This window comes from Lagopus muta, chromosome 1, assembly GCF_023343835.1.
Source record: "Lagopus muta isolate bLagMut1 chromosome 1, bLagMut1 primary, whole genome shotgun sequence".
In the NCBI taxonomy this organism is placed as follows: domain Eukaryota; kingdom Metazoa; phylum Chordata; class Aves; order Galliformes; family Phasianidae; genus Lagopus; species Lagopus muta.
The window spans coordinates 29,606,659-29,632,573 of NC_064433.1; the positions used below are offsets into that span (position 1 = coordinate 29,606,659).

The 25,915-nt window shown below is 40.3% G+C and overlaps 2 protein-coding genes across 7 annotated transcripts in view; one reads left to right on the forward strand and one right to left on the reverse strand.

Moving 5' to 3' along the window:
* PUS7L (pseudouridine synthase 7 like) lies at positions 1-21,129 on the reverse strand. Of its 4 annotated transcripts, none has more exons than XM_048934830.1 (9): positions 21,017-21,129; positions 19,735-20,577; positions 19,119-19,278; positions 17,460-17,655; positions 15,778-15,876; positions 14,419-14,500; positions 12,980-13,257; positions 11,728-11,781; positions 1-11,114 (listed from the first exon to the last, which is right to left on the reverse strand). In XM_048934830.1, exons 1-9 carry the CDS (start codon positions 21,057-21,059, stop codon positions 10,791-10,793), a joined length of 2,079 nt encoding a protein of 692 aa, XP_048790787.1. In that variant the 5' UTR covers positions 21,060-21,129; the 3' UTR covers positions 1-10,790. The 4 variants fall into 4 exon arrangements, with proteins under 4 accessions (XP_048790787.1, XP_048790797.1, XP_048790807.1 ...); XM_048934840.1 differs by lacking the exon at positions 21,017-21,129 and adding an exon at positions 20,818-20,914; XM_048934850.1 differs by lacking the exon at positions 21,017-21,129 and adding an exon at positions 20,762-20,846.
* The window catches only part of IRAK4 (interleukin 1 receptor associated kinase 4), a 13,383-nt gene continuing 8,525 nt past the window's right edge, over positions 21,058-25,915 (forward strand). The window contains exons 1-5 of one of the 3 annotated variants that reach the window (XM_048934893.1): positions 21,058-21,218; positions 22,015-22,160; positions 22,456-22,653; positions 24,078-24,238; positions 25,589-25,653. In XM_048934893.1, the coding sequence (XP_048790850.1) occupies positions 21,058-21,218; positions 22,015-22,160; positions 22,456-22,653; positions 24,078-24,238; positions 25,589-25,653 (731 nt within the window). Of the gene's footprint in view, positions 21,219-21,429; positions 21,527-21,814; positions 21,913-22,014; positions 22,161-22,455; positions 22,654-24,077; positions 24,239-25,588; positions 25,654-25,915 lie in introns of those variants that run through there. The other 2 variants (XM_048934884.1, XM_048934874.1) reach the window with 2 other exon arrangements.

The window sequence follows — 25,915 nt, forward strand, 5'->3', positions numbered from 1 at the left end:
TCTACGTTTCACTCAGGGGACAGAGCAGCCATAAATACCAGGCAGACAGCTACAGAAAATGCCCTTTGGCACTCAGCATTCAGTGTACTTCTGTAGGCTCCATGAAGGAGTTCAAACTCCTCTCTGAAGAGGTTTATTGATTTCCTCATGGACATTTCATTATCTTATAGTAGCATCCATTACTCACAAACTATAAATAATTTTTCACAAAAAAACTTCAGAAAGAGAGAGAATCATTTATCTCCAGCTGGGGGAGCAGAAATTAAAGGAAAATATCTCCACTGACTTAAGGCGCCTGAGCTGATGCTCACAGTTCAATTTTCAGCATGAAGAAGGTGTCATTGCTTTCAACTGCAATTCACTTTGCAGATGAGGTTCCACAGTTTCATGAGAGCTTCTGTCAAAAGGGAAGACACATTTGTAAAAAGCCTTTGGGAGAAAGCCTTGACAAGTACAACACAGCAATTCTGCGCTGGAGGCAAGGACATCATCTAATTCCACAACACTCAACTGCTGCAGTTCCACATTTTACAATTCTGTATTCAGCTGCCTAAAACAAAAGACCATTTTTCCTTTCTCTATAGACTGCTCCACCATAAGTAGAGATCACAAGACAAAGACTCTTTCACTGCGCATTTCTTAGTCTTCCTCAGAACTCGATCCATTCTTCACATTTTCCTGTGGGAAAAATAATTAATAAAGGGCTGTATAATAACAGAGACACTGAAGATTGAATTAAGGTTGCGCAGGGAATCTGAGCTTCAGTATGTTTCCACTTGCAAACACAATATTCTTTTAATGTGCTTTCTAGGCAGTAATTTCCTAAGCTTCCAAGAAAAGCCACTCAAACCCAAAACACTCTTTAATGTGGAATCCCAAATTATGTGTACAGATCAGCTCCTTACAGGAAGGATAAGAGCAGGCTCAGGGCTGGGAAAGCCCCGCCTGGGCTGCCCACATCACTGGCTGTTCTCTTCTGCAGCTCAGCTGAGGACACACTGCTCAGAAAAGCCACCCTTGGGGCATCTGGGAGTGGATGGTCCCACCGTGTGTTTGGCTCACAGCACTTCTAATCCATCCACACTGGGTGAAAGGGGTTGGCTCCACTCTTAAATACATGGAACATCCAACTTCCCCTTTAGGGACTCTCTGCAACCAGCTTTGTGTTGTGCTTCTGGGCAGAAACAGTTCTGAACTACCAGCAACGCCTCTGCTTTAAAAAAGTGTTCACTATTTTGTCTTGAATTTCTTTAGATTCTTCCCAGGTTTTTGCCCTGGAAAATTGCCCATTATTGCATAAATTATATCATATATAAGGTCCTTAAAGTCACTTTTTCACGTATCCTGACGATCCCAATACTACAATATACCACAACAATCCAGCAAGCCCTACTAAACTATACAATCTATTGCGGAAGAAAATACAGATACAGAATTTACATCCACAAATGAAGTTGCACAGTTGCTAACTGTGAGCACTGCAAAGCAACATATTTCTTTTACAGTTCATTAATAGAGATTTTTAATTCTATTTAACTGCTTTTAATGGTAGATAAACCATGAAAATGTAATAACTGCAGCCAACTGCCCATTTTCTAGCTCCTATTACCCACTGCAGTGCAAATCATTCTACTCAGTGGAAAAACAATCTGTATGCAGCTGAAATAAGCAGCTACACATAAACCTGGGGATCCAGTGCAGAGATTTTGCCATGAAGGAGCCTACAGAGAACCCTGCAAAAGTCTTTCTGCCTCTGGTCTTCCAGGGAACCAGAAACGGGCAGAGAGGTTTTCAGAAGCATACATGTTTGTGTGCATCTGTGTGTGCAGACTCTTTTGGAATCTGATTCATATAAACTGTGTCAATTTGATATTCCAGAAATCAGGAATGCATCTCAAATTATATTACAGTAAGCACACCTCAGTGTACTTTTTAGAACATGGAACACTAGCAATGTGACACTTATTATTTTCACATTTTCTCCTCCATGGTCTTCTCTGGAAAGCAGCAATTCTTCTGACTGAACACCTTGCTTCAGTGTGCTTCATGCCTAAATGAGCCTCCCACGTAACCTTTTGGTGGTCAGGTCCCGTGCTATGTACAACTCAGGGCCCTTTCCACGTGCGTACTTTTGATGAATTTGTCTGGCTCTGATTTTATCTCAGCATTCCTCAACAGCCACAAGATGGTCTTACATCAAGAACCTCAGCACAAAAGCTGTTTTATTCTTTGCTCGCTCATTAAAAATATGACAGTCTGGAGATCTGCCTAGAAGCAACATAAAGTCTAGAATCAAATTTCTTGTGATGTTTCTACCTCAGATGACAATTATGCTGATAATAAACGGAGCTGTGGATTGTTGTTTCACCTGCACGATTTGTCTGTCTGAAAACAAGAATGTTAGAAGGCACAACAAACTGCTCATACCTTCCCCAATGGAGAACATAAAAGGGACCAGTAAATAGTGGTTCAGAAGGCAGCTGAAGCCCTGACAGTAGAAATGCTAATCTGTTCTTTTCATGAATCCTTTCTCAGGATTACAACACTGGAAGAAAATTGTATTAAAATGTAAAGATTGTATTTCACAAAGGAAAAATATTTGATATATCTTTAATATCCTTTCCTGCTGCTAGCTTAAGAGGCCACAGCATAAAATACAGTCAACCCACACAGTAAGGGATTTACCTTCCACATCTGCATTGCTTTAATATACGGAGCAGGAGGAAGAAACTTTCAAGGATGAAAAGTTTTCCCACTCACATGCATAGCACATTACCTGTGTGCTCAACTAAGCCCTAAAAGCACTCGACAAACCTGCCCTTTGAAGATGACAAGTCACTTTACAATTCCTGAACACAATCAGCATCTAAAAGGCCCTGAGAGAAAAAGCAAGTTTCACCTGTAGGCCAGCTGCTTTGCTAGAACTAATCAGAAGATCACAGAATCAGCCTTCTGTGATCTTATTTTTCTTGTTTGTTAAGGTTTTTGTTGTATAAATTTGGGTAGGACAAGCTCTGGGTGCTGCCAGATCTCTTCTTTCTCTGTCCAACACTCACCACTGAGCCAAGATTGGAGACATCTCAAGTGTTGAAGGGCTGAGCTTGGTAAGGAAATGAGGCAGGAGCTTTCTGAACCTCTGCCCTGCAGTATTGCTTTATGCAGCTCTTACTATACCAAAGACATGAGAAATGGGCGTAAGTGACTTGTTGCCTCATAAAGGGAAGACACTTCTCAGCATGTAAGAAAGAGGAAATGTTGAAGCTGAAATGAAGAACTCAGAATAAAATAAAAGAGAGTAAAATACCATGCATTGTGTAGGGAGGAGAAGAGGGACAAGGCTGTGATTAATTCCTTTTCCCCTATTTACTGGTTAAAAGTACTAAAAAGCAGCTGTGGAAAACAATTTTTGTTACTTCCGAAAACAAGTGGCATGAAGTACAAACTTAGGGCCCATTTGAAACTAGGAATAAAATAATGATATTGAGGCTTCACTTATAGTGAGATAGACCAAAATCATGTTTTTTTTCCATTAGATTTTCTTCTATTTTAAACTGTTCCTTTCATCACCATGGTGTCTGACAGCCCACACCCCTCTGTGCTATATATACCCTGTATTATCTCAACTGGCTCTTGTCAGTCATGCTGACAAGGATCTGACCCGAAGTGTTTGAAGCCAACCACCACAGTGCCTCTAAGCACGTTTCAGATGTGCATGGTAACTCACCCTGCCGTGACACTGCTGCAAAACTCTGATCTCATCTTCTCTGGAGTAGGGACAAATGCCCCCATAAATTGCAAGGCAGTATCAGATCAAGTCCATTAGCATTTACTTTCCACAATACCTAGTGTTTCCAGCAGTTATCCCATCTTTTCAAGTACTGTTAAGCACTGTTGATTCCATTACTCTTACCACAGCTTTTGACACAATTGCTGTTTCAGAAGCTGGCTTTCTTCTCTCAAGCAAAGACAATAGTGAGTCAGTACAAGCCAGATGCCGATCTGGCATGTGTATGTAGAGAAATATTGAGTTAAATATGCCTATGCCAATTTACCTAAGAAGATGTAATTCTCTTATTATCTTACTGACATTCTCTTTTCATATTCTTCACTTTCCAATACCACTCTTTTACAAGAGCTGCTTCCTTCTTAGGCCGTCTCTCTCCTGGAATTCCTGCCTTTCCCAACATGGCTCTGCAAAGGATCAATCGTGTCAATAGTTCCTTCTGACAGTGCAGTCATACCAGCCTCCCAAATCATCTCCTCATCACCATTCTGTTAATCAGTCATGAAAAGTATCCACCCCAATGTTTATTCTCCACTTAGATAATAGAGGCAATGAATTTGTATTGCTTGATCCACCACAAGATGTATTCACTCAGCCTGGTTGTGGCAACCTGAGTAAACAAGAGGTGCAGAACTCTCTATTGTTGAGAGAGATTTTAATTTGAAGTATATTGCTGGTTTTCTTTGCTTTTCTCCTTGGGAAAAGCAGATAGGTGAGAGCTAATTTTCAGTGATATTCTAGAATATATTCTGGGAGAATAAGAAACTAATGGTCTACTTGAGACATTGCTGAAGTACTTGAGTGTGTGCTTCTGTGAAAATGTTGTGAAACAGAAATCTACTCTTTGTTTTGGAAACACTGGTAGGAGATAAGCAGTATCTGTATCAAGAGTCCTGCCAGGGCTCACAGCCCATGCAAGGTAGTAAATTCTACCCTGTTTTTTTCCAGTATTTTTTGGAGTAACTCAGTTCAGTGATTTGGCAGCCATTTAGTGAAGAAGCATTATTTGCAAGGTGTAGAAAAAAAGTCGCTTTTCAAAGGAAGCTATTGGAAATTCTGTGGTCTGTTGGCACCAGGTGCCATTGATGTTTTATAAAGGAGATAATGCTATAGCTGTCAGGCACCATGCCACTGGAGGCTTCTCCCACCCCAGCCAATGGCAGGGGAGCTGGAGGCACTGGGATAGCCCCAGCCCCAGCACTGGACATCTCCTGGGGGAGAGCTGAGACTGGGCTGGTCAAAAGGCCTGACAGTGGGACTGACTGAGCAGCACCCACAGCTGGGCTGGGCAGGGCAGGACTGTGGGGAGCTGGAGCCCTGCTGTGGCCTGGCTGGGCTGGACTGGCTGAGGAGGCTGACATGTTCTTACTCCTAGCACAAGATCCCCTTGCCTCTTTTCTGAAACACCTTTTATCTCAAGAAAACACCATCATTCTTTTTAGCTGCCGTCATGGGATGGCTGTCAGCCAGGCTAGGTATGCCAGGAAAGACATCAGACAAAATGAACAAAAATGCCTGACTTTACAAACCATCAGATGAACTCTGGCAGGTTAGAGTGGAGGCAGGCTTCGCCTTCCTCATAATTTCTGCCCACATGAGGGAAGTGGTGCTTGTATCACCTCAATGGGAGGTTGGTTTGTTGTCTGGGCTGTATCACAAGCACACAGTCCATGACTCTGTGTTGCTGCTGTTAAGTGATGGTTATTTCCTCCATGGCTAAGGCAGTTGTGGTTTGCAGTCATATTATATCAGATCTTTAGGTATAAATTTAGGACTAAAAAGCTGCACTCTTAACTGATACTGTTAACCCCAAACTTACAGACCTAATATTTGACAACTGAATGCTTAGCTTGATTTTCTATGAGATGTTGCCTCTTGAGTACTGGCTTTTCAGCAGTAGTTGCATTATTATCAACACTCTCAAATTTCCTGCTTAGCACATGCACATCCTCAAGGGGTTCCCACCTTATCTCAGTTCTGCTGCTGTGTACGTAGAAAATGAACTAAATATCTCCTGATTTTCTCATCCCAAAACTTTTCTGGAGGAGGATTCACATGGACAGTCTTTCTGATATCTTACTGCTAGGACCTAAAGTATTAACAGTGGGCCTATAGCTGTGCCAGCTGCATATTGTAGAATGATCTGGTGAATACAGCACATGAATTCCAAGTCTTTTCCATCTGGATCAGAACTTGGCCTTTTGTCTCCCAAATTCAAATTTCAAGCAATTGATTCTTACTTTTTGTTTCAAATGCCAAACTTGGTCATTCCCTTCATGAACAGTAACTTGCATTGGCTGCAGTAGCGGTTCAGAGATTATGATATAATCTGGATTCAGTTTATCACTTTGCAGTAGGCAGAGTACAGACCCAAACCAAGATTATTCACATCCAAAGAGCATTTTAAAATATTGTAACACATCTTGCCCTCTTCAATGTATTTCTCATGTCTTCCACTCAACTTCAGATTACTGGTAATTACAATGCGCATTTTATGCAGCTATTTCATGATGGAGAAAATATTTAAGCTATATAATTATATAAACGTAAGCTATATATTGTTGAAGAGGTGAAAAATGAGAGATCTGTCAAAGGCATATACATCACAGGATAGAAGTAGTGGGTACTTGAGTAATTATGATTTACTCATGAGTTACAGGAAAGAACTGACTTGGCTTTAAGTTTCTAATTGCAGGAATGCTCTGAAAGATACAATCTTTGTTTGCTTATTTCAGTCAATCATTTCTAAAGCTAATTAAAAACCTCATTATCCTAGGCAGGTGAAAGCACTGGTGTAAAAGCTGAAAACACGTTTCAACTGCCATAATACAAGATTCTGACTTCCACCAAGAGGAATGAAGAAAATTCTGCTTGATGCTGCAAACAGGATTTCATTGATTCTGCCCTCTTTGCAAACATGACATGCTCGACTAATGCCACATGAACAAGCTATTAGGTGCAACAGAAGCAGATGAATATATTTGGAGTATTAAGGACCCTCCACCTTTAAAATGATTCAGTTTTTTCACTTTGTACTTAATGTTGTCTAGGCTTCACAATGGAACACACTCATGTGCAGGGTTTGAAGCTGCCCAAATTATCAACTTCTGTTTTTCACCCTTGTTCCTCTATCTGAACGTAAAGTGGGCCCGGTGTGCAGCTGGAGCTCACTTTTTAGCTTCATCTTAAAGAAATTAAAAAGGAACCAATGTGCTGGAAGGCACGGCTGGGGACTGAGAGAAAGTGTTAATAGTTTCTCAGCTTGATTCCCTGAGCTTTTATAATGGGCAGAAATTGTTCAAGGGAATAGAAAGGAGTTTGTGCTCATCAGCTGGGTGCGGCAGATCAGACCATCGGCTGACAGATGTCAACACTAAGAGAGGAGATAATGGGGTTGGATAAATGGATTTGGCCAATACTCACACATCTACCTGGCTTCTGAGTTGTCTTTATGATAAGAATGTAATTTTAACCCATCTCATTTTGGAAAATCTGAAAATTTGTATATTCTTATTGAGGATAATACTCGTCAAATTCAAAAGAAATTAAATGTTACAAGGTTTCACAGCTTAAGAACATTTGCATTCTTTCCCATTCAAATGCTTGATTACCTATCACATCCAATGAAAAAACCAACTCGCTATTGAACTTAAAACCCCTTTTGTTAGAAACAGAGTCAGAGACCTGTGTTCATTAGTATTAGCAAAGTGCTTTGAGGCTTATCAGAAAAGGATGGTGGCAATACAAGTACTTAGTAAGATGAGAGATCACCAAGACATCAACCTTTTCCTTAAACTCAGATCAGTACACAGTGATTATCTTCTTTTCCAAACACAGGGACACAGCTGTATTACTTCTGTAGGTTAGCCTTAAAAAGCTGAGTACTGCACTCACACAAAAGTCCTTAATTCAACAGTTCATGTACATAATCCTGCAAAAAGCTGGTGAGATTTAGAGAATGATTTAGCAATAAGTGCCCACTGAAATAATCAGGATGTTTAGCATATAAACACTCTAATAGCTAACCTGACTTTTTCCTACTAGAACTTTTATCTTAAAGGAATTTAACCCACCGAAACACATAATTAGCTCTTCCACATAAAGTTGCTGAAAGAATGATTTGCTTAAGAAGATTAGCTCTTTTAGTGTTCAATAGTAGTACTGACAAATGAGCCCAAAATGATTATAGAGGAACTCTGTTAGCTCCATCTTCTGATCTTTTATTTTTAAATAGAATGCCTTCAGTCAAAAATGTTTTAATCTGACCTTTCACATCTTTCCAAATCAAGGATCAACTTTTAATGCTGCGTATTCAAATCTTGTTTGTGATGAGGCAGTTTTCAAGGCTGTTTTGAGCTACGTGAAAAAAGACCACAGTAGTTTATGTAGAATTATGTAGAAAAAAAATGCCAGTTTTTTTCTTCTGGTTACTGTGACTGCGTGCAGCATCTTGTCTGCACTTTCATACATGAGTGTTGACAACTCTTTTTGAGCAGCGCTGTAGCAAAATGATTCTGTAAAATTAAAAATAATTTTACAGAATGAAGAATGGTATTTTTAAGTGCAGGTGGAAGACAGAAGAAGTGATACTGAAAAGCAAAGACAGGAACGAAGCTGTCTTGGCTGGCTTGTGCCATGGAATTTTTCAGTCAGTTTGGATGCACACCATAAAACTGAGGTGTAATGTAAGCACTGTAATAGAGCAAGCATTCCAAGTTGCCCCCAGTGGCTCTGCAGCTATTGTTTGCATGACAACCTATTTTCCCATACTAATGCTAAGGGTCACATTTTGAATGACTTACACAGACTTACAGAATAATCCTCTTATTTAAAGCAGTGAAATATCCAGATCTGTCATTGCTACACAATTTTATGCAAGCTTTGAAATCATGAGAGTTGTATATCTACAAAAGTTGCATAAATAAGTGGTTTATCAACCTTTGGAGATTTGCGTTGCTTCACTGTTCCAACAACTGAAAGACTGATGCCATAAACAAAACTCATGATATTAATTCTCTCTGTAAAAATGGGTTGAGATCTCCGTCCTACTTTTAAGTCATGCTGCCATCTACAGCTAGAATAGACACACCACTCTGCTTAGAATAGCAGGGTAATTGAGGCTGGAAGTGATCTCTGCTCTCTAGGCCAAGCAGGGTCACATCTGAGATCAGACCGGTTTGCTCTGTTGGGCTGTGGAAATCTCCTTGGTTGAAGACTGCACAGACTGTTCCACTGCCCCCACTGTCCTTATACAGAAAAAAAGTATTTCCTTATAACCTGGCTGAACATTTCAGTTTATGCCTGTTTATGTCTCCTCCTACCAAGCACCACTGTGAAGCCAGGTGCCATCTTCTTGCTAACCTCCCCACAGGCAGTGGGAGCTGCTGCTGGCTCCCCAGCCCCACCCCAAACCTGTCTTCTCTCCAGCTTGAGGAAGCCCAGCTCCTTCAGCCTCTCCTCCAAGGACAAATGCTCAGTCCCCAACTAGCTTGGGAGTTTTTCATTAAACTCATTTTTGGTTGCACTGGAGATAAAAGCTGAGCACAGGAATTAAATGTGATCTAATGTGCAGAAATTAGATCTTTCCTTTGATTTATTGGCTCTGTCCTTGCTAACAGAGTTCAGGAGATTGCTGGAGGCCTTTGCTGCCAGGACAAATGGCTGACCCATGCTGAGCTGCTCACTGCTGCTCCCACATAGCTGCTGCACTCCAGCCTGGCCTGCTGCAGGGGTGCTTTCTTCCCAGGGGTAGCACTTTGCATTTCTCCTCTTTAACTCCTGTAAGGTTCCTGTTGGTACATTCCTCCAACATGTCTACGTCCCCCTAGAAGACAGATTCCCCAGTATTTCCCTTTGTTCCTTTATGTTGGTGTGAACTGCAAACTTGTTGAAGGTGAACTCCATGCCCCCTTCCAGGTCACTGACAAAGTCACCAAATAGCACAGAGCCCAGGAGAGACCCCTAGGGTATTCACTCCAATTAGGATATGATCCATTAACCACTATTCTAACCTCCTCCAACCACTTTTTTGTTTTATCTCATTTGTAAACTCATCTAGAAAATACCTCTGACCTTTGCTGCAAGAATAGCCTTAAAACGTCAAGGTAAATTACATTCTTTGCTCTTCCTTTGTCCACAAATGCACTCAATTTTATCACAGTTAACTTTTTAAATATATTAAAAAGAATATAAGAGTTTGTGGGTTTTTTTCCCAGAAGTGGTTCCATTAAAAAGTCTTTGTCACCATAAGACCTTACAGTAATAGGAATAGAATCTCCTCCCTATAAATAATAAATCAGTGTTTGGTTTTTACTATGAACCCTTTTGCAATTTATTAATCACACACCTCATCTTACTGAGCTTACTTGAATAAGCACTATCTAGAAAGTTATGTACAACTTAGTCCTGGAATCATCAGCATTAATTTAAACTGTAGTATTCAAATGACTGACAGTGTGCCAGGTAATCTGCTACTCGTGGTTCAGGACTTCTACCTTTAATACTTGGCACGTGAATGCAATGAAAACAAAACAAATTCAGTGAATCTCAGTACAGCAGCTTCTTGGCTGATTCCTGTAGGTTACAACTTGTGACATAATTGCTATTCAGTGTCCCCAAATATTTAGTATCAACCAGCTTTTAAAAAATAACTGTGAAATAAAAGACATGTCTATTTGCTGCAAACATGTTTCCAGGTCATAACTGCAAGCTGGATGTCTGTGCAAGTGTGAAATTTGTGCTTGCAGCCCACAGTTTAAGTTCTGTTAAACCTGTTTGACATGACACACAGCTTTGCATTTTTTACTCTAGATTTGCATTCAGGGTTTGGAATGTTTCTGCAACTGGGACTCCAGTGGTTTTCTTCCCCAGTCAATATGAATCTCAATCTATTAATTTTTGCTGTTCCTGGTTTGAAACTGTGATTTTTTTATTTTTCTTTTTTTTGCATTATACAAAAATATAAGCACTGGTATAAAATTCCTGCAGTCTTTCATTAACTGAAATCTTAAAAGTCACATTTCATTATTTCTCTGAGACAGACTGTTGCATAGCATGAAGGATCAAGGTCAAATGATACATGAAGAGCTACTTTTGACTCATTCAGATGGTTGTCTTCAACTTTGTTTCCTTCTTCACTGCCTTCCAAAAAATAGGAAAGATTCTGAACGTTTTTCAAGACGTGTCTGTAGCACCCAGGTATGTTCAGCTGCAATGCAGGCACTCGGAATTTGCACATCTGCAGCTCATCCTTAGAAAGTCTTTCACGGTACCACTGCCCAACTCTATTACTTGGATACTTGATGCTATGGCCCACCATTGGAAGAACAACCTTTAAAAAATAATACATAAATAAACAAATAAAGCTCAGTGATTTCCCTTTAAAAAATATGATTACAATTTTAAAGGTGCTTGGGGCCTGAAATAGTTAAAAGGCAGCTACTTTTTCTAAAAACAACTGTGCAAGGCAGGTATCTTGGATGTAATTTAAGAGAAAGGCAGAACAAAATAATAAATGTGTAATGATTTCTAAAATGAACTAGAAGAACACTAACATGAATTACCTAATTTGCTGGGAAAGGCACAGCAAAGAAGACATTAAGTTGCATATGTATGACTTCATGATGCTCTGAATCTTCAAAAATTACGTCAGTTACCCCTGAGCATTTTTCCCAGAAATAGACTAAAAAAATTTCAAAGTATTTACATTCAAGTCCAAGAAGAGTATGACCATACTGCAAATGACATTGTACTAACTTCCATTACAAAGTAAGTACTCTTCCTTCTCTTTGTTTTCAGAGTGCACGTTAGTTCACACATGTTTTCTTCAGTATGCATTCTGGTAGGAAATGAGACTGCACCAGTTAATTTTATCATATTATTTTAAAAACAAAACTTTCAATCAAATAGAAATCAACAACACAGAATTTTTCATACAGACTTACTTGGTGTATAGAGTATTTGTTAGCTGACTCTTCCAGAGCAGTGACAACATGAACCTGACAATACACGTAAAGAGATGTTAAGAAAAACGAACTTTCTTGAAATAAATCATACAGATTATCATAGGAATCACACACTGAACTCCTAAAATTTTAAAGGATTTTGATGTTATTTGACTACTGTAAGGGCAAATAATCTATTTCAATCTAAAAACAGTACAGATGCTTAATGTAAAGTCAGCTACAATTTTGTGTTAACATCATCACAAGGAAAAAAATGAATTGGAATGTATTACAATAAATAGGATTATATATTAAATTCAGTAACTTAGTATTATACTTGGCAGCTCTGTTTTTCCTACTTGGTTTATTAACATCTTTTCCCAAAAATATTATTGAAGAAAAATCACAATGGAAACAGTTACTCTTTTCAGAGACTGGAAATTGTTCAGTGCTCTTTGAAGTACTCTTGCTTCGTATCTATAAGAATTTCCACTCAAGAAATGAGATACAACACTGCTAAATTCTATGTTTTACCTGATAATTAGGAGAAAGTTAAATGCCTCCACAGGAAGAATAGTAAGGTCTAACCTTGAGAACAAGACTGAGATCTACACTGACTGATAACAGTAGCAACAGGATGAGGGCAAATGGTTTTAAACTGGAAAAGAGCAGATTTAGACTAGATATTAGGAAGACATTCTTCACTGTGAGAGTGGTGAGACACTGAGGCAGGCTGCCCAGAGAAGTTGTTAATACACCCTCCGTGGAAGCATACAAGGCCAGGCTTGGTGGGGCTTTGAGCAACCTGGTCTCAAGGGAGGTGTCCCTGCCTATAGCAGGGGGTTGGAACTAGGTGATCTTAATGGGCTCTTATGACCCAAACCATTGTATGATTCTATGAATATAGGTTCACCCTGAAGGTTTTCCCCAGTAAGGTCCTCAGAAGAGCATCAGACACCATGCAGGCTAAGTTCTTACATCAACTTTGCCATTCTGTTTCTCCTCCTCCGTTGAATAAAACAAATGGTCAAAATAGATAAGGGCTATTAAAATGCATCTAGAACATATATCCACTGGTGGTAATCCAAAATTGAAATGCTTACTTTTTTCACCTTTGTCACTAAGTATTTAAATGGACAAATCAAAATGAAAGCACTCGATTACTGTCTGACACCTGAATGTATTCAAGTAAATGAATACAAAAATATTAAGCAAATTTTTCTTTACAAGAACTACTTCGTAAAAAACTCACCTTGTCATTCAGGGAAAGGCTTTCGTCATTTTCTTCTGAGAAGACCAGATCACCCTCAACAACTTTGGAACCGTAAGTCTTCAGCCTGTATGATGTTGCTTCATTCCATACCTGACTGCAATAAGCATGGACGTAGAATATGCGCATTGAATGAGGAATACTGAGCCATCCTTTAGTACAGCCTTCTTGATTTACACCGTAGCGATGTAAAGCACGTAACAGCATCTTCTCTCTCACTTTAAATTCTGGCAGCATTGCGAGTGTCCCCTTTGCATCTTCTGAGATAAACAAAAATAACCACATAAGTTATCATTGATTTTTCTAATACTTCCTGTCAGGAAAAGAAAAACACACTTAAACAGATTAAATAGGTCAGAAAAAAAAATGAAGATAACCTCTTTATGCTGATTTTCAGGTCTGAGCCTCAACCACGATGAAATTATATGTAATCCTATTTGTACTATATTATCTAAATGTTTAAATGTTTACATTTTGCATATTTTTCCTGTTTAATTTTTCTTCTAAATAGTGATTATTTGAAGGAGCCATTGCACAGCCTTTTACCTTTTGCTTTTAGGAAAAGGCACGCTGCTGTTTTCAGAGTCTGCACCAATGTCTTTCAGTACACCATATAGCAGTATAAGGCACAGAATAATCACCTCATCTGTGCAATGAACAGTATCTGTGCCTCTTGAAGCTATACAATGTAGCTGTTCTACCATGTATAATGATATGCAGGCTAACTTGAAGATTTCCGAAGTTCAAGCATCTTTAGTCAAGAGCAATTCAAAATTTCTAGTTTTGCAGGGAAAGTTAAGTTGAATGATAACAACAGTATGATAAAGAGCATTTTACTTAGCACTTAGCACACTGTGTCTTTGGTATATTTTGTTGAATTCAGATAAAAAAACTAAGAATGTGGATCATGGGAAAGCATGGAAGAAAACACATAATTGAAAAGACATAAAAGCCAGGCCTAAAGATGCAAAAAACAAGACATAAGATTAATATAGAAAATTCTGAAAATTAGATGCCCAACCATGTTAAGTGCTGAATGTGAGTTACATGCCTCATTCTCCATAGTTCTTTTTAAATTAAGAGAGGAAAAATTATATTTCAAAAGAAAACAGGCTGAAGCAGGCCAAAATTGCTTCAAAAATAAATGATCACAGTCTTTTCCAGCATTGCGCTGCCATAGAGCATTGGTTTCTGCACTGTCTTGCACCTGAAATACAGTAATATTCCACTGTTTTGCACATCTTAGGCCTGACTTTGATCTTATTTTCACAAATTAGATATGAAATTCTAATGAGTCCCTTGGAATAAGCTATAAGTGGTATAGAGGCAGCAAAATACAAAGTGTCACTCCGAGCAGCAACACTTCATTCCCTCATGGCACCTACAATGAATAGATTTATAGACAGTTTAAGTGGCCTTACCAGTTTGAAGAAAGTATCTTTTGGCATTATTTACAGGGTCATCGGTATCTTCAGGTGTGAAGAATAATTTTACAGCTTTCACCTTTAAAAAACATAATTTACATTTATTGCATTTAAAAATAACCATTTCTCAACAAAACAGACAACAATGCATACAAATCTGTGCCATCATTCTATACTGAGCTGGAAGATTCCTTCTTCTTTCTCTCCAGCATGTTTCATGTAACACAGACACAGCACTTCCCATAGTGTCATACAGAGAGGCAACAACTGCTTTTATACTGATCTGACACTGGGAATGGGTCAGTAACTGGGAAAACATTAAGCTAACCCCTGCTACTTGCAACACCAGGAGAGAATCAATTTGCTGCTGTAAAAATCAACCTGTGTCCATCTCTGTTTATCTGTTTTATTAACATTTTATTCTTCTCCTCCTCTGTACTGAATTGTGCAAGTGTGTATTGGTACATTTTAAATACAAATAGTAGTTTCTGCATGTTTTAAATTCAAAAGTAACTGAGTTAAGACTAGATACTTACATCATTACTCTGCAGGAATTGATACATGGTTTGAACTCCTAATATTAACATGCAAAATGTCAGATTCCCCCTCTATTTGCAGGATAAATTTTCCAGATTTCTCAGAATCAAAACAAGATTAGAAGAAGAGAATACTCAAGTATTCATCTGACTTTTAAGAGTCTGATTCTGTTTTAAACATGGGCCAAACACTAAGCTACATACACTGAAAAGTATATGACTCTCATCTTGCAAATGATTACTTAACAAGTTAGGTCTCCTTAGTTTACAGGGAACATTTGCTTAGAACTAAGATTTTGGCAAGGTAGCCAAGGAATTATGAAAAGGAGAAGTCTCTGCTATACAGCAGATAAATCAGCATGGTATTGAAAAAGCAAATCCTTTTGTATGGTCCTATGTAGTATCTTGCCACATTTGTAACACTATAGACCTCCAGTGGGATAAAGAGTTCATAGGTTAGGAGACAAGAAGTACCCCAGATAAGCACTGTACATAAATATAGCTTCATTTTAGTGTTCAACCTTTGTAAGAATGCAACCACTTCCTTGAGAAGAGGCATGATGACAATCACACTACAGACAGAAGAATCAATTCCTGAACAGCTTACAGCTACACCTGCTGATTAAAACAGATTTTTCTAATTCAGAATGAAGGTTCAAAACTGATTCAAAACTGATTTGGCAACTACTTCCAGCACACATATGGGTTCATCTCGCAAGTGAAATTGCTTACTGGGAAGGTCAGCACTGAGCACCAGATATGGCAACTATAACATGAAATGAACTTGACAGTAAGTATTTAAATCACACAGTGAAAATACCATTTTTTCATTCAGTAGAGCCAATCCTATTAGATCTGTCTGAACATTCTGTCCTTGTCCGAACCGCTGAGGTCCATAATAATTCACAAAACCTTTTGCCTAGAATTAGAGAGAATGAATATTTTAAAAACATCAAAATAATGGATACCATTAGTGAGATTGAGCATTCAACACACAAACTTTTGTATTTATATCCAAAACACATACACTGCTTTTTTTTAATTAGAAATAACAAATAACTCTTAACTCCTGTTTCATTACAACATTTTAACTGTTGAGTTAGAAACATCTAAAAAGACAGTGAAGACTTACTCTTCCTTTTATAAAAAATTGGTAAATGAAACAAGACAATTTCTGTGTAATTATTATAAGCACTACCACAGTTCAAGTCAAAGTAATTGAGCTCTTTCTATGTGCCGAATCTCTAATAAATAAAACCTCTACTGAAGCAAATGAAGCATAGCAGATGTAATGAACAGTAGCAGCTGTTGGGTATTTTTTCCTTAAAATACTCATCCTCTTTCTCATGAGATTGTTTGCATGATTATTAACATAGTAAAGAGCAAGAGTAAGCATTTCTGCTAACTAGGACTTCAAATCTCCTGATGAGTGGTAAGTCACACGAGGGCAGTAAAATCACAGCCATGTGACCTCTACCCTTTTTTAAAACAAAAAAAAAACCCAACTAATAAATATTCATGGGGCAGAAAGTCAATTCAAATTATCTAACCTTGTTTTGGATTCCCCTAGGACCATCATGCGATTTTGTTTCCATGGAGGATGAAAAATCCTTATTTTGGATCAATACAGATGCCATTTCTGTCATTCACCATCTGATCAATAGGTTAACTCTAAGAAAGCAGGACACCAAAGGAATTTCTGTTCATTTTCCCAAACAGCGAAACAAAAAAAAAGGGAGATGTAGAAGACAGAAGAGCATTAAAGAACCACTTGGTTGTGTGTTCTTTTTTTCAGTAGTAAAACTAATCTCCAAAATTTTCCACTGCACATATCATTTATTTCGTTTTTGCACACTGGATAGTTTTTGTTGAAGTCCTTATTTCAGGATTTATCACCTTAATCTGTGTAGCAGTTGCTGCTTAGAAAGAAAGGTTAAGAAAATTACTGCCATAGGAAACACCTAAACTTTTTTCTTTTTCATGACTTTCTTCTATACTTCTCAGTGATTTAAGAATGCCTGATGATGAGGTTTTCTTCAGGGTGGGTCTACACTCAAAATCCACAGAATTTCAGAGAACCTTCTTTGTCTTCTAAAGGCATTTCAGATGTATTTATGTCATGGAAATTACATACATATTTTTTTCCCCCAAGCCCCCGTATTTTGTTTACGTGACAAAAAAGGCAAGCAGTTGACATGTGTATTTTTTTACTGTAAAACACAGCACTTTGGTTGGCCTTAGATCTGTACCACGACAGCCCATATATCAATACTCATTTACTACCAAACATCCCATCTGTCTTTCTGACCACATTAAGGACTGAGATCCATAACACAGAATGAATGCGCACGTGGTCACCTTTCAGGATGCAGCTTTGCTCCCAGTTCCTTGAGTAATGCAAGAAAGCCATAAAATAGCAAAAAAAGTATCACAAGGAAGGAAATATTGCTGTTACTCTGCCATTACAACCCTGCTCTTTATTGCAGCCAAGTGGCTTTTTACCTCAATATTTTCCATTGCTTCAGATATTCTTTCTTTCAGATCTACGGGAGAATCATGACTGTGGTGTTTGAGATCTCTCACAACTATATCAAAGTGATTGCCTTTCAGCTGACCAAGTCTAAGATGCTGGTGTGCTGAATGTATGTTGTGTATTCTCATGCCCTTTTTTTCCAGTTTGCTTTCAATGTCTTTCAACCTGTATAAATAATTGGGAGAAAATATGAGCCACCTGCAATTAAAGCTATACAACTTGTAATAGAATGTCTTCTTCACCTTTGCACTAGAATTAAAAAGATTTAATAGAATTCAAAAGAGATTTAAAACAGAGAAAGTAAACTCAAACTTAGAGATAGTCTAAAGATTTAGCTGCAGTCCATAAATATCTTCAGACTATTTGCTTCAGTTATGTTTTGTAGCTTGACAGGTATGGGAATTAAGCAATTCACTGAACATTCTCAAGGCACCCAAAGTGAATTTTATTCTTTTTATTGAACAAAGAAGTTAGAAGTCCTAGAAATTTGCTTCTCATGAAAAGAGAACAGGAGATGAGAGAAGAAAAAGAGAATAAAAGAGGAGAAAAAGAAAGAAAAAGGAAAAAGCAATGTCTGCCACTCTAGCAGTCTCCAAAACAATTTGCTTGCTCTTGTTAAGTCTTAAAGAAACAAACTCAGAACACCAATTCTCTGAGCATGCTTGCACATGCTTGTAATTGGAAATGCAGCTGACGGCTCAAGTATTTGCCCTTTAAAGCATCCACTCAATCTCTCTGTTCTTATATATAAGAAAGTAATTAAATTCAAGGGAAACTTTCAGTTTACATTTTAAACAACATGTTAACACTTCAGTAAATCATTTTTCCTGATTAACCAGCAGCTTGGAAGCAACCATTTTGCTAATTCTCTTGAACAAATGGCCTAGTTTGCAATGGAATTTTACTATTGATAGTTGTTTGAATTAGTATTGAACCCTGAAAGCATAAATTCCAGTTTCTTTTATTTGAAAGTTAAAGTTGAGGAAGAAATAAGTTGTGGTTCTTACACCAGCAACTTTTTTTACTGCAACTGCAGAACTTTAATACTTATTTTTTACCCGCTAAGTTGGCAAAAAATGAGAACATCTTGTGTTATCAGCAAGTTATCCAGAATGTATTTCTATCCTCATGCATGCTGACATCTTCTTTACTTAGACTCATGTTTCTGTGATGCACAATATAATAGAAGTTGATATTCAACACTCAAAATAAACATCTGTCCAAAGTACAAATGCAGTTATTTACTTTAAAGGTAATTTTGCTTGTTTGTTTTTATTCTCTGTAAGTTACGTTGTTGTCTGTGGATCACAAGACAAAACTGTTGGGTTTTGTATAGGTTTCCTCTCTCTTCCAGCTAGCAGATGAACTTAAATTAAGAAGTGGATCACATGATCATGAATTAGAAGGATACATAATATTGTATATTCATAGTATGACAAGAAAATTTTTCTTTAAATTTCCACTGGGGGACTTCAGTGCTACACTGTATGTACCCAGAAGCCACAAAACATTAAAGCCATTGCCACTGTGGTCTAATACAGGAGGAGGGAAAGACACAGCATTAGGAACCTTGCAGCAGCTTGGTACTTAATAGCAAATTAGAACAGTGCTACCCCGATTGTCAGTACCTCTCAGGAGTAACCTTCTTCACAACCATCATTTGGTACGTAATAGCCTTCTTATCTTTGATGCCCGTGTAACTGAAGTCTGAGGGAAGAACTCCAAGTTCAGCAGCCAAGCAGCTGATTGCTTCCAGTGTCTCTAGATTTTCTTTCTGAAGGGTGAAAGCTGAAACAATCATCCCAGAGTTATTAGAAATTTGCACTTCTATGTCATACAGGTGCTCTGCCATGGCTGATATCAGGTTCTTCCTTTCAAACCATAACAGCATCACAACTGCAGAGACAACTCCCACTCCACAAAACTAAAGGAAAGAGGACATTTTCAGTATTAAAAGAATAAAGACACAATAAACAAAGTGAAAACAATAAAACCCCCCTGCTGGCTTTCAGAGTGGTACCTGATCAAATGCAATGCAATTCCAGTAACCTGACTTCATGCTAGCAATGCCCTTAAGAAATGAGATTATAAAATCAAATCTGAACTCACTAAGCTGCCCAACATCTGAACACATCTTCTTAAATCCACATACTGGCCCATACTGACCATTCTAAAATGATTCTGATGATATTACTGCAGAACACCACAGTACCCCCACACTTCCACTAAAAATGTAATGTTTACCTGTATAAAGATCTTGTTTTATCTGGAAACCATCAGCAGACCTCTTTCTGGAGCAACTTTTCTCTCTAAACCTCACCATTATTGACATATTTGGCTTACAACTGACATCTTCCACAGTAAAAGACTTTGTTTCTAAAATTTTCCCAAATTTTTTATTGATGAAGTGGTGAACCTTTTTTCTGTGCTCCTTATTTCCATCAGGCTCAAAAGAAAAGGTGGAATTTTCCAGCTTGGCGTCTAAAAATTTAAAGAAATCGCTTGTTTCCTTTTCAGTCACTAGCTGACAGAGTTCTCTGTAGTCAGCGTTTCCTTTCACAACCATTTCGTTATCCTTTGTCACAGTGACCAAGAAGGGGAATCTCTGCCTGATGGCGCCGTGCAAATCGGCCCGATCTCTCTTATCCACCACGGCTCCCAAAGAGAATTCCCCGGCACCGACATCACAACCCCTTTCCGAGTCCCACGCCTCCTTCAGATCACAAGCAAATTTAGTAAGCCTTTCACTCGCGGGCTTTCCCAAAAGGGAATCCAACAGAGCGGCTGCCTCCGGGCCGGATTTCACGCCCCCAGCACAGCGGCTCTGCTCAGGGTATGACACAGGGTCACGGCGGGCAGGCACCACCGCGCCCCCAGCCCCGGCGCTGGCTGTGGCGGAGGCAGCGGGCGGACTCCCTGCTGGCAGGTCGGGCTGCGGCGGGCTGACGTCCCGGGGCGCCGCGGGGCGCTGCGGCAGCTCCAGCTCCCTCACCACGAAGTCAGCGGGCGCCTTCTTGATCGTCCCGCGGAAGCCGGTATGATCGGTCACGTAACTGAGGGTGCGCAGCATGACTCCCCTGCCCGCCGCTGCGAGAGGAGAAAAAATTAATAACAACACTAATTTATTTATTTATTTTTTTTTAAGAGGGAAAACAGAAAACGGAGGGAAATCATCCCCCTACTGCTGACTGCAGGCACAGCCGCCCCGGCTCCCATAGCGGCCGCCAGGGGGCGCCGCTAGTACCGACCCCCCCCCCCCGGCCACCGCTACCTCGTCCGGGAGAGGGGGAACGGCCGCGAAGAGCTGCACCCGCCCCCCCCACCAACCTCGCCTGCCGGCTGTGGCGCGCTGCGGGAGGGCGGGCCCTCCTCGCTGCAGGAAGCGGGAGGAAGCGCTGCCTTCGCGGTGCGGAGGTTGCGTCAAGGCTTCGAAACAGGGAAGTGCTGCCGTGCCGTCCCGGAAGAACGGCGGGAGCTGGGGGCCGGCCGGCAGCCCCGGCAAGGGGATCGAGTTCCGGCTACCTACCTGTGGCTTCGCCCCGGCCGTCGGCGGTTCCAGGCCTCGCCATGAGCCAGCCGGTCACCGCCTCCACGTACGTCCGCAGCCTGCGTTACGGGCTGCTGAGACGGCTGGCCGACCTCCTCGACCCGCAGGAGGGCTGGAAGCGGCTGGCCGCGGCCATCACCGACCAGGCCGGAGAGAGCAGATACAGCCAGGCGCACATCAGGTCTGGCGTGGCCGTCCCGTGACGTAACCGCGTTCACTGCTGCTGGATTGGCATCCCTGTGTCTAACGCGTGTGCCTGGGCAGCCTGCGTGCACAGCAGTGCTCAGAACATATCTCACACGGTGCTTCCTGACGGAACTCTCGTAGTTCTTCTCTAGTTTGCTTTTGACATAAGCGAGACTTGTCTTGCCAGGCTGAGAGAGCTGCGGCTGTTCAGCCTGGAGAGGAGAAGGCTGCGGGGAGATCTGAGGACAGCCTGTCGGTGTCTGAAGGGGCTGTGAGAAAGGAGGGGACCGGCTCTTCAGCGGGGTCTGTGGTGATAGGACGAGGGGAAATGGTGTCAGACGTAATGAGGGGAGACGTCTCATCTGCGGAGACATTCGGTGTCAGGCTGGGCATGGCGCTGAGCAGCCTGCTCTGGCCGTGGGTGTCCCTGTTCAGGGCAGGGCAGGTCTGTGGATGGTCTATGAGAGTCCGTTCCAACTCAAACGGTTCTATGAGAGCCACAGAGAACTGACTGAGGAAATCCGAATAAGCCCCACAGGCTATTTGCTGTGGACAAATGTAGAATGTGTACTTTTACCCAAGTCTGCATTTCTTTGGTGTTATTTTGTGTATGGGGAGTTGTAGTTGCGTTTTTTGTATGTCTGTATGTAGCAGTACTTCTGTACTGCTGAAGTACGATTCATTACGTGGTGAGTTTTGTGTCTTTTTATTTACCATTAATCACGCTCCCTTCTTTGTGGTTCTCCATGTTACTTTTCTTTTCAAAGTTAGCTTTGTTTTTTCTTTTTAAGGAGATTTGAAGCATTTGTGCAAATGGGAAAGAGTCCCACATGTGAATTGCTTTATGACTGGGGAACAACAAATTGTACAGTTGGTGACCTTGTGGATCTGCTGATTAGGAACCAGTTTCTGGCACCAGCAAGTCTTTTGCTTCCAGGTAACTGTCACCTGTATGTATTCTGTGCTGTGTTCCCATATCTGTATGATGCTGGTGACCTTCACAGTAACTGGACAATCAGAAAAGGTTAGGTGAAAATAATCAAAAGAGGATATATCTTACATTATTTACAATAAGAGTTTTAATGAAGTGGACTACAATTTTCCAAGTTTAAATAAAAGCCCTACAGTTTACATGTGGTGGAAGAATATAACCTTAGTAAACACTGGCATAATGTTATTTATGTTCTCTGATTTCTAATCTGGTTAACATTTTTTCTAAATTCCATTTTCAGAAGCTGTCGGGATGGCACAAGAAGTTACATTACCTCTTTCTTCACAGGAAACTTTGCCTGTACATGAGAAGCAACAGCCTATACAGGAAAAAGAAGTAACATCTGTAAAGCCTGTTTTGTCTCAGAATACAGAGAAGCAACCTTCAGTCCCTCCATGTTTAAGTCAAGAAAACAGCAACGCGCAGTCTAGTAACACAGGTGGGTGCTTAGTTTGTTAAAATGTTTTTTGCTGATCTGACCTTCACCTGTGTGAAATAAGTCCTAGGGATGCATTGGAGTAATGACTATTTGTGTCTTTGTGCTTTTTTGCTTTTCAATCTTGTTCTCTGTGACCGTGAATACAGCCTATGCAAATAAGACACCAGAAAATGAGATATTATGTAGCCACACTAGTGGGTAAGTGTAGAGTCCTGCACCTGGGGATGAATAACCACATGCATCTGTACAGGTTAGGGGCTGCCCTGCTGGAAAGGAGCTCTGCAGAGATGGACCAGCATGTTCTGATGGACGGCAGGTTGGCCATGAGCCAGCAGTGTACCCTTGTGGCCAAAAAGGCCAGTGGTATCCTGGGGCATGTTACAAAGTGTGGCCAGCAGTGGAGGGAGAGGATTCTCCCCCTTTACTCTGTCCTGGTAAGGCCACATCTGGAACACTGTGTCCAGTTCTGGGCTCCCTACTTCAAGAAAGACAGGAAACTTCTAGAGATAGTCTAGCAAAGGGCCAAAAAGGCCCTTTGAAGGGCCTGAAGTGTCTTCCTTATGAGGAAAGGCTGAGATGCCTGTTCAGTCTGGAGAAGACTAAGAAGGGATCTTATCAGTCCTTCTAAGTATCTAATGGGCAGCTCTTGAGCATGTGGAGCTGGGCTCTTTTTGGCTGTGTATGGTGACAGAAAAGGAGCAGTGGGCACAAACAGGAACACAATAAGTTCCATCTGAACATGGGGAAAAACTGGGGAGAGGTTGTGGAGTCTCCTTCTCAGGAGTTGTTCAATACCCATCTGGATGCTCTCCTGAGCAGTTGACTGTAGGGAACCCACTTTAGCAGAGGGTTGGACTAGATGAACTCCAGAGGTCTCTTCCAACACCTGTAATACTGTGCTGCTTTGAAATTGTAATTTGGTTTATTCTATATGTAATTCTGTTACTTTCTTTCAGTACTGATTTTGTAGACTGTTTTGCACTTTATGCTTTGAAGTTTAGTTATCAGAAATGACTAAGAAATTTGGAAAAAAGTTGACTGAAGAAAGTAATCTAGTATATAATTTGTCCACTGCATTTCAACTTTTGTTGCCAGAAACGTGGTGTATATATCTTTACATCTGACACAGTGTTTGGCTTTCTCTGTGATCTGCTTCATGTTTAGTTTATTTTACCTGTATTATGAGCATTAATTAAAATGTATGTATATGGTCAGAAGGCTGCTACACACTATCTGAGAAGAAAGTTATGCATAGCTGATTACATGTATGTATTTGCATTTTTTTTAATGGTATCTTCATCATCTCTGAAAATAAGGTTCCAATGTGTCAAGATTTGTGTTGTAGCAAGTAGAGGATCTATTTAATACACTTGTTATTTGAGTGAAAATGTGGTTCTGTGCTAAATGTCAATTGTGTCTTCTAGATTTCCACAATTTTCGCTTTCACGACTTGGAAAGTGTTACAAATAATTTTGATGAACGACCAGAATCAGCTGGAGGAAATAAGCTGGGGGAAGGTGGCTTTGGCATTGTGTTCAAAGGCTACATCAATGGCAGAAATGTGGCTGTCAAGAAACTTGCTGCTGTGAGTTGTCCTCAGCATTTTTCCAGTTAATAACGTTGTTCTTGATAGTATAGACTTGATCATCTATGAAGAGTTGAGTAATACATTTCCAGAAAGTATCACCATGTTAAATATGGGTTGGGTTCAAGAACATTGTCCTGTAGTCCTGTGGGTGGTGTGAGCTGTCACAGTGACCAGAGGTGAAATTTTGCATTTCCATAGTTCTTGCAGTAGCTCAGACAGTCCTTAGAAGGAGCTGGGTGCTCCCTTTGTTCCCCTCTTCCCCCTGCACACAAGAAGGGCAGAAGAGGTTTCCCTTCTAATTTCTGTGGCATGGTGCTTTGGGTGATAGGCATTACCATATAATTTTAGTCTTTGTAATAGCTGTTTTCTGTGAATAACATATTTTATAACTAGTGAGTGCTATTAATAGAAAACTGCTGTGAAATAAAATACACAAATACAGGCTGGATATAAAATGAATTGATAGCAGCCCTGAGGAGAAGGGTTCTGGTTGAACCACAGCATAAACTGCCAGTCTGCACTCACAGCCTGGAGAGCCGACTGTGTCCTGGGCTGCATCATAAGAAGAGTAACTATCAGTGTGAAGAACGTGACTGTATTCCTCCACTGCTTCTGTGAGCCCCTCATGCAGTGCTGCATCCAGATCTGGGCTGCCCAGCAATAGGATGTGGGTCTGTTGGAATGGGTCTAGAGGGGGCCACAGAGATGATCAGCATCAGAGAGATGGAACACCTCTCCTATGAAGACAGACTAAGGGAGCTGGCCTTATTCAGCTTGGAGAAGGGAAGGCTTTGAGGATATTATACAGTGACATTCTTGTACCTGAAGAGGGCATAAGGAAAGCTGAAGAGGGACTTTTTACATGTGCATGTAGTGATAGGATGAGGGTGGGTTTAGATCAGAATAAATTCTTTGCTGTGAGGGAGGTGAGGCATTGGCACAAGCTGCCCAGGGAGCCTTTGGGTGCCCCATCCCTGGAGGTGCTCAAGGCCAGGTTGGATGGGACCCTGGGCAGCCTGGTCTGGTGAGTGGCAGCCCTGCCCAGGGCAGGGGGTTGGAATCAGATAGTCTTAAGGGTCTAAGCCAAGCCTGCTATGGTAACTTGGTGACTGCTGAAACTGTATTGATTACTCCAATAATATGATGTTACGTGATACGAAAAACTAAAAATCATGTTCTGATACTTATTTTTAAACTGAACTCAAAGACAAAAAAAAAATCTGATAAACAATTAAGCAGTTGTTATGTGTAACTAACTAAAAAAAAGGCTTACAATTTAATTTTTTTGTGAGCAATCATGCATTTTAATACATCCAGCAATATTGATGTCAAGTACTCTCTTTGTAGGTGGTTGATGTGAGTGCACAGGATTTGAAACAGCAATTTGATCAAGAAATAGAAATTATGGCAAAGTAAGTACAGGACCATAAATGTCACTGTAACATTTTCTGAGAGTCTGAAGTTGGCAGATAACACCTTAGTCACTGTGGTCCCTATTTTTTGTTTTATCAGTGTAACTTAAATTTCCAGCTTAAGTGAGAATGTTTCATGCATATCACAAGCAGTTTACGTGTAAGTACTGCTGCAGAAACATGGCTGGTACCTGTGAGTGAGAGGCTGGAGTGTGGGATTGGGGATCACAAATGTTAGGAGATTTGCAGAGCATTTCTGAAT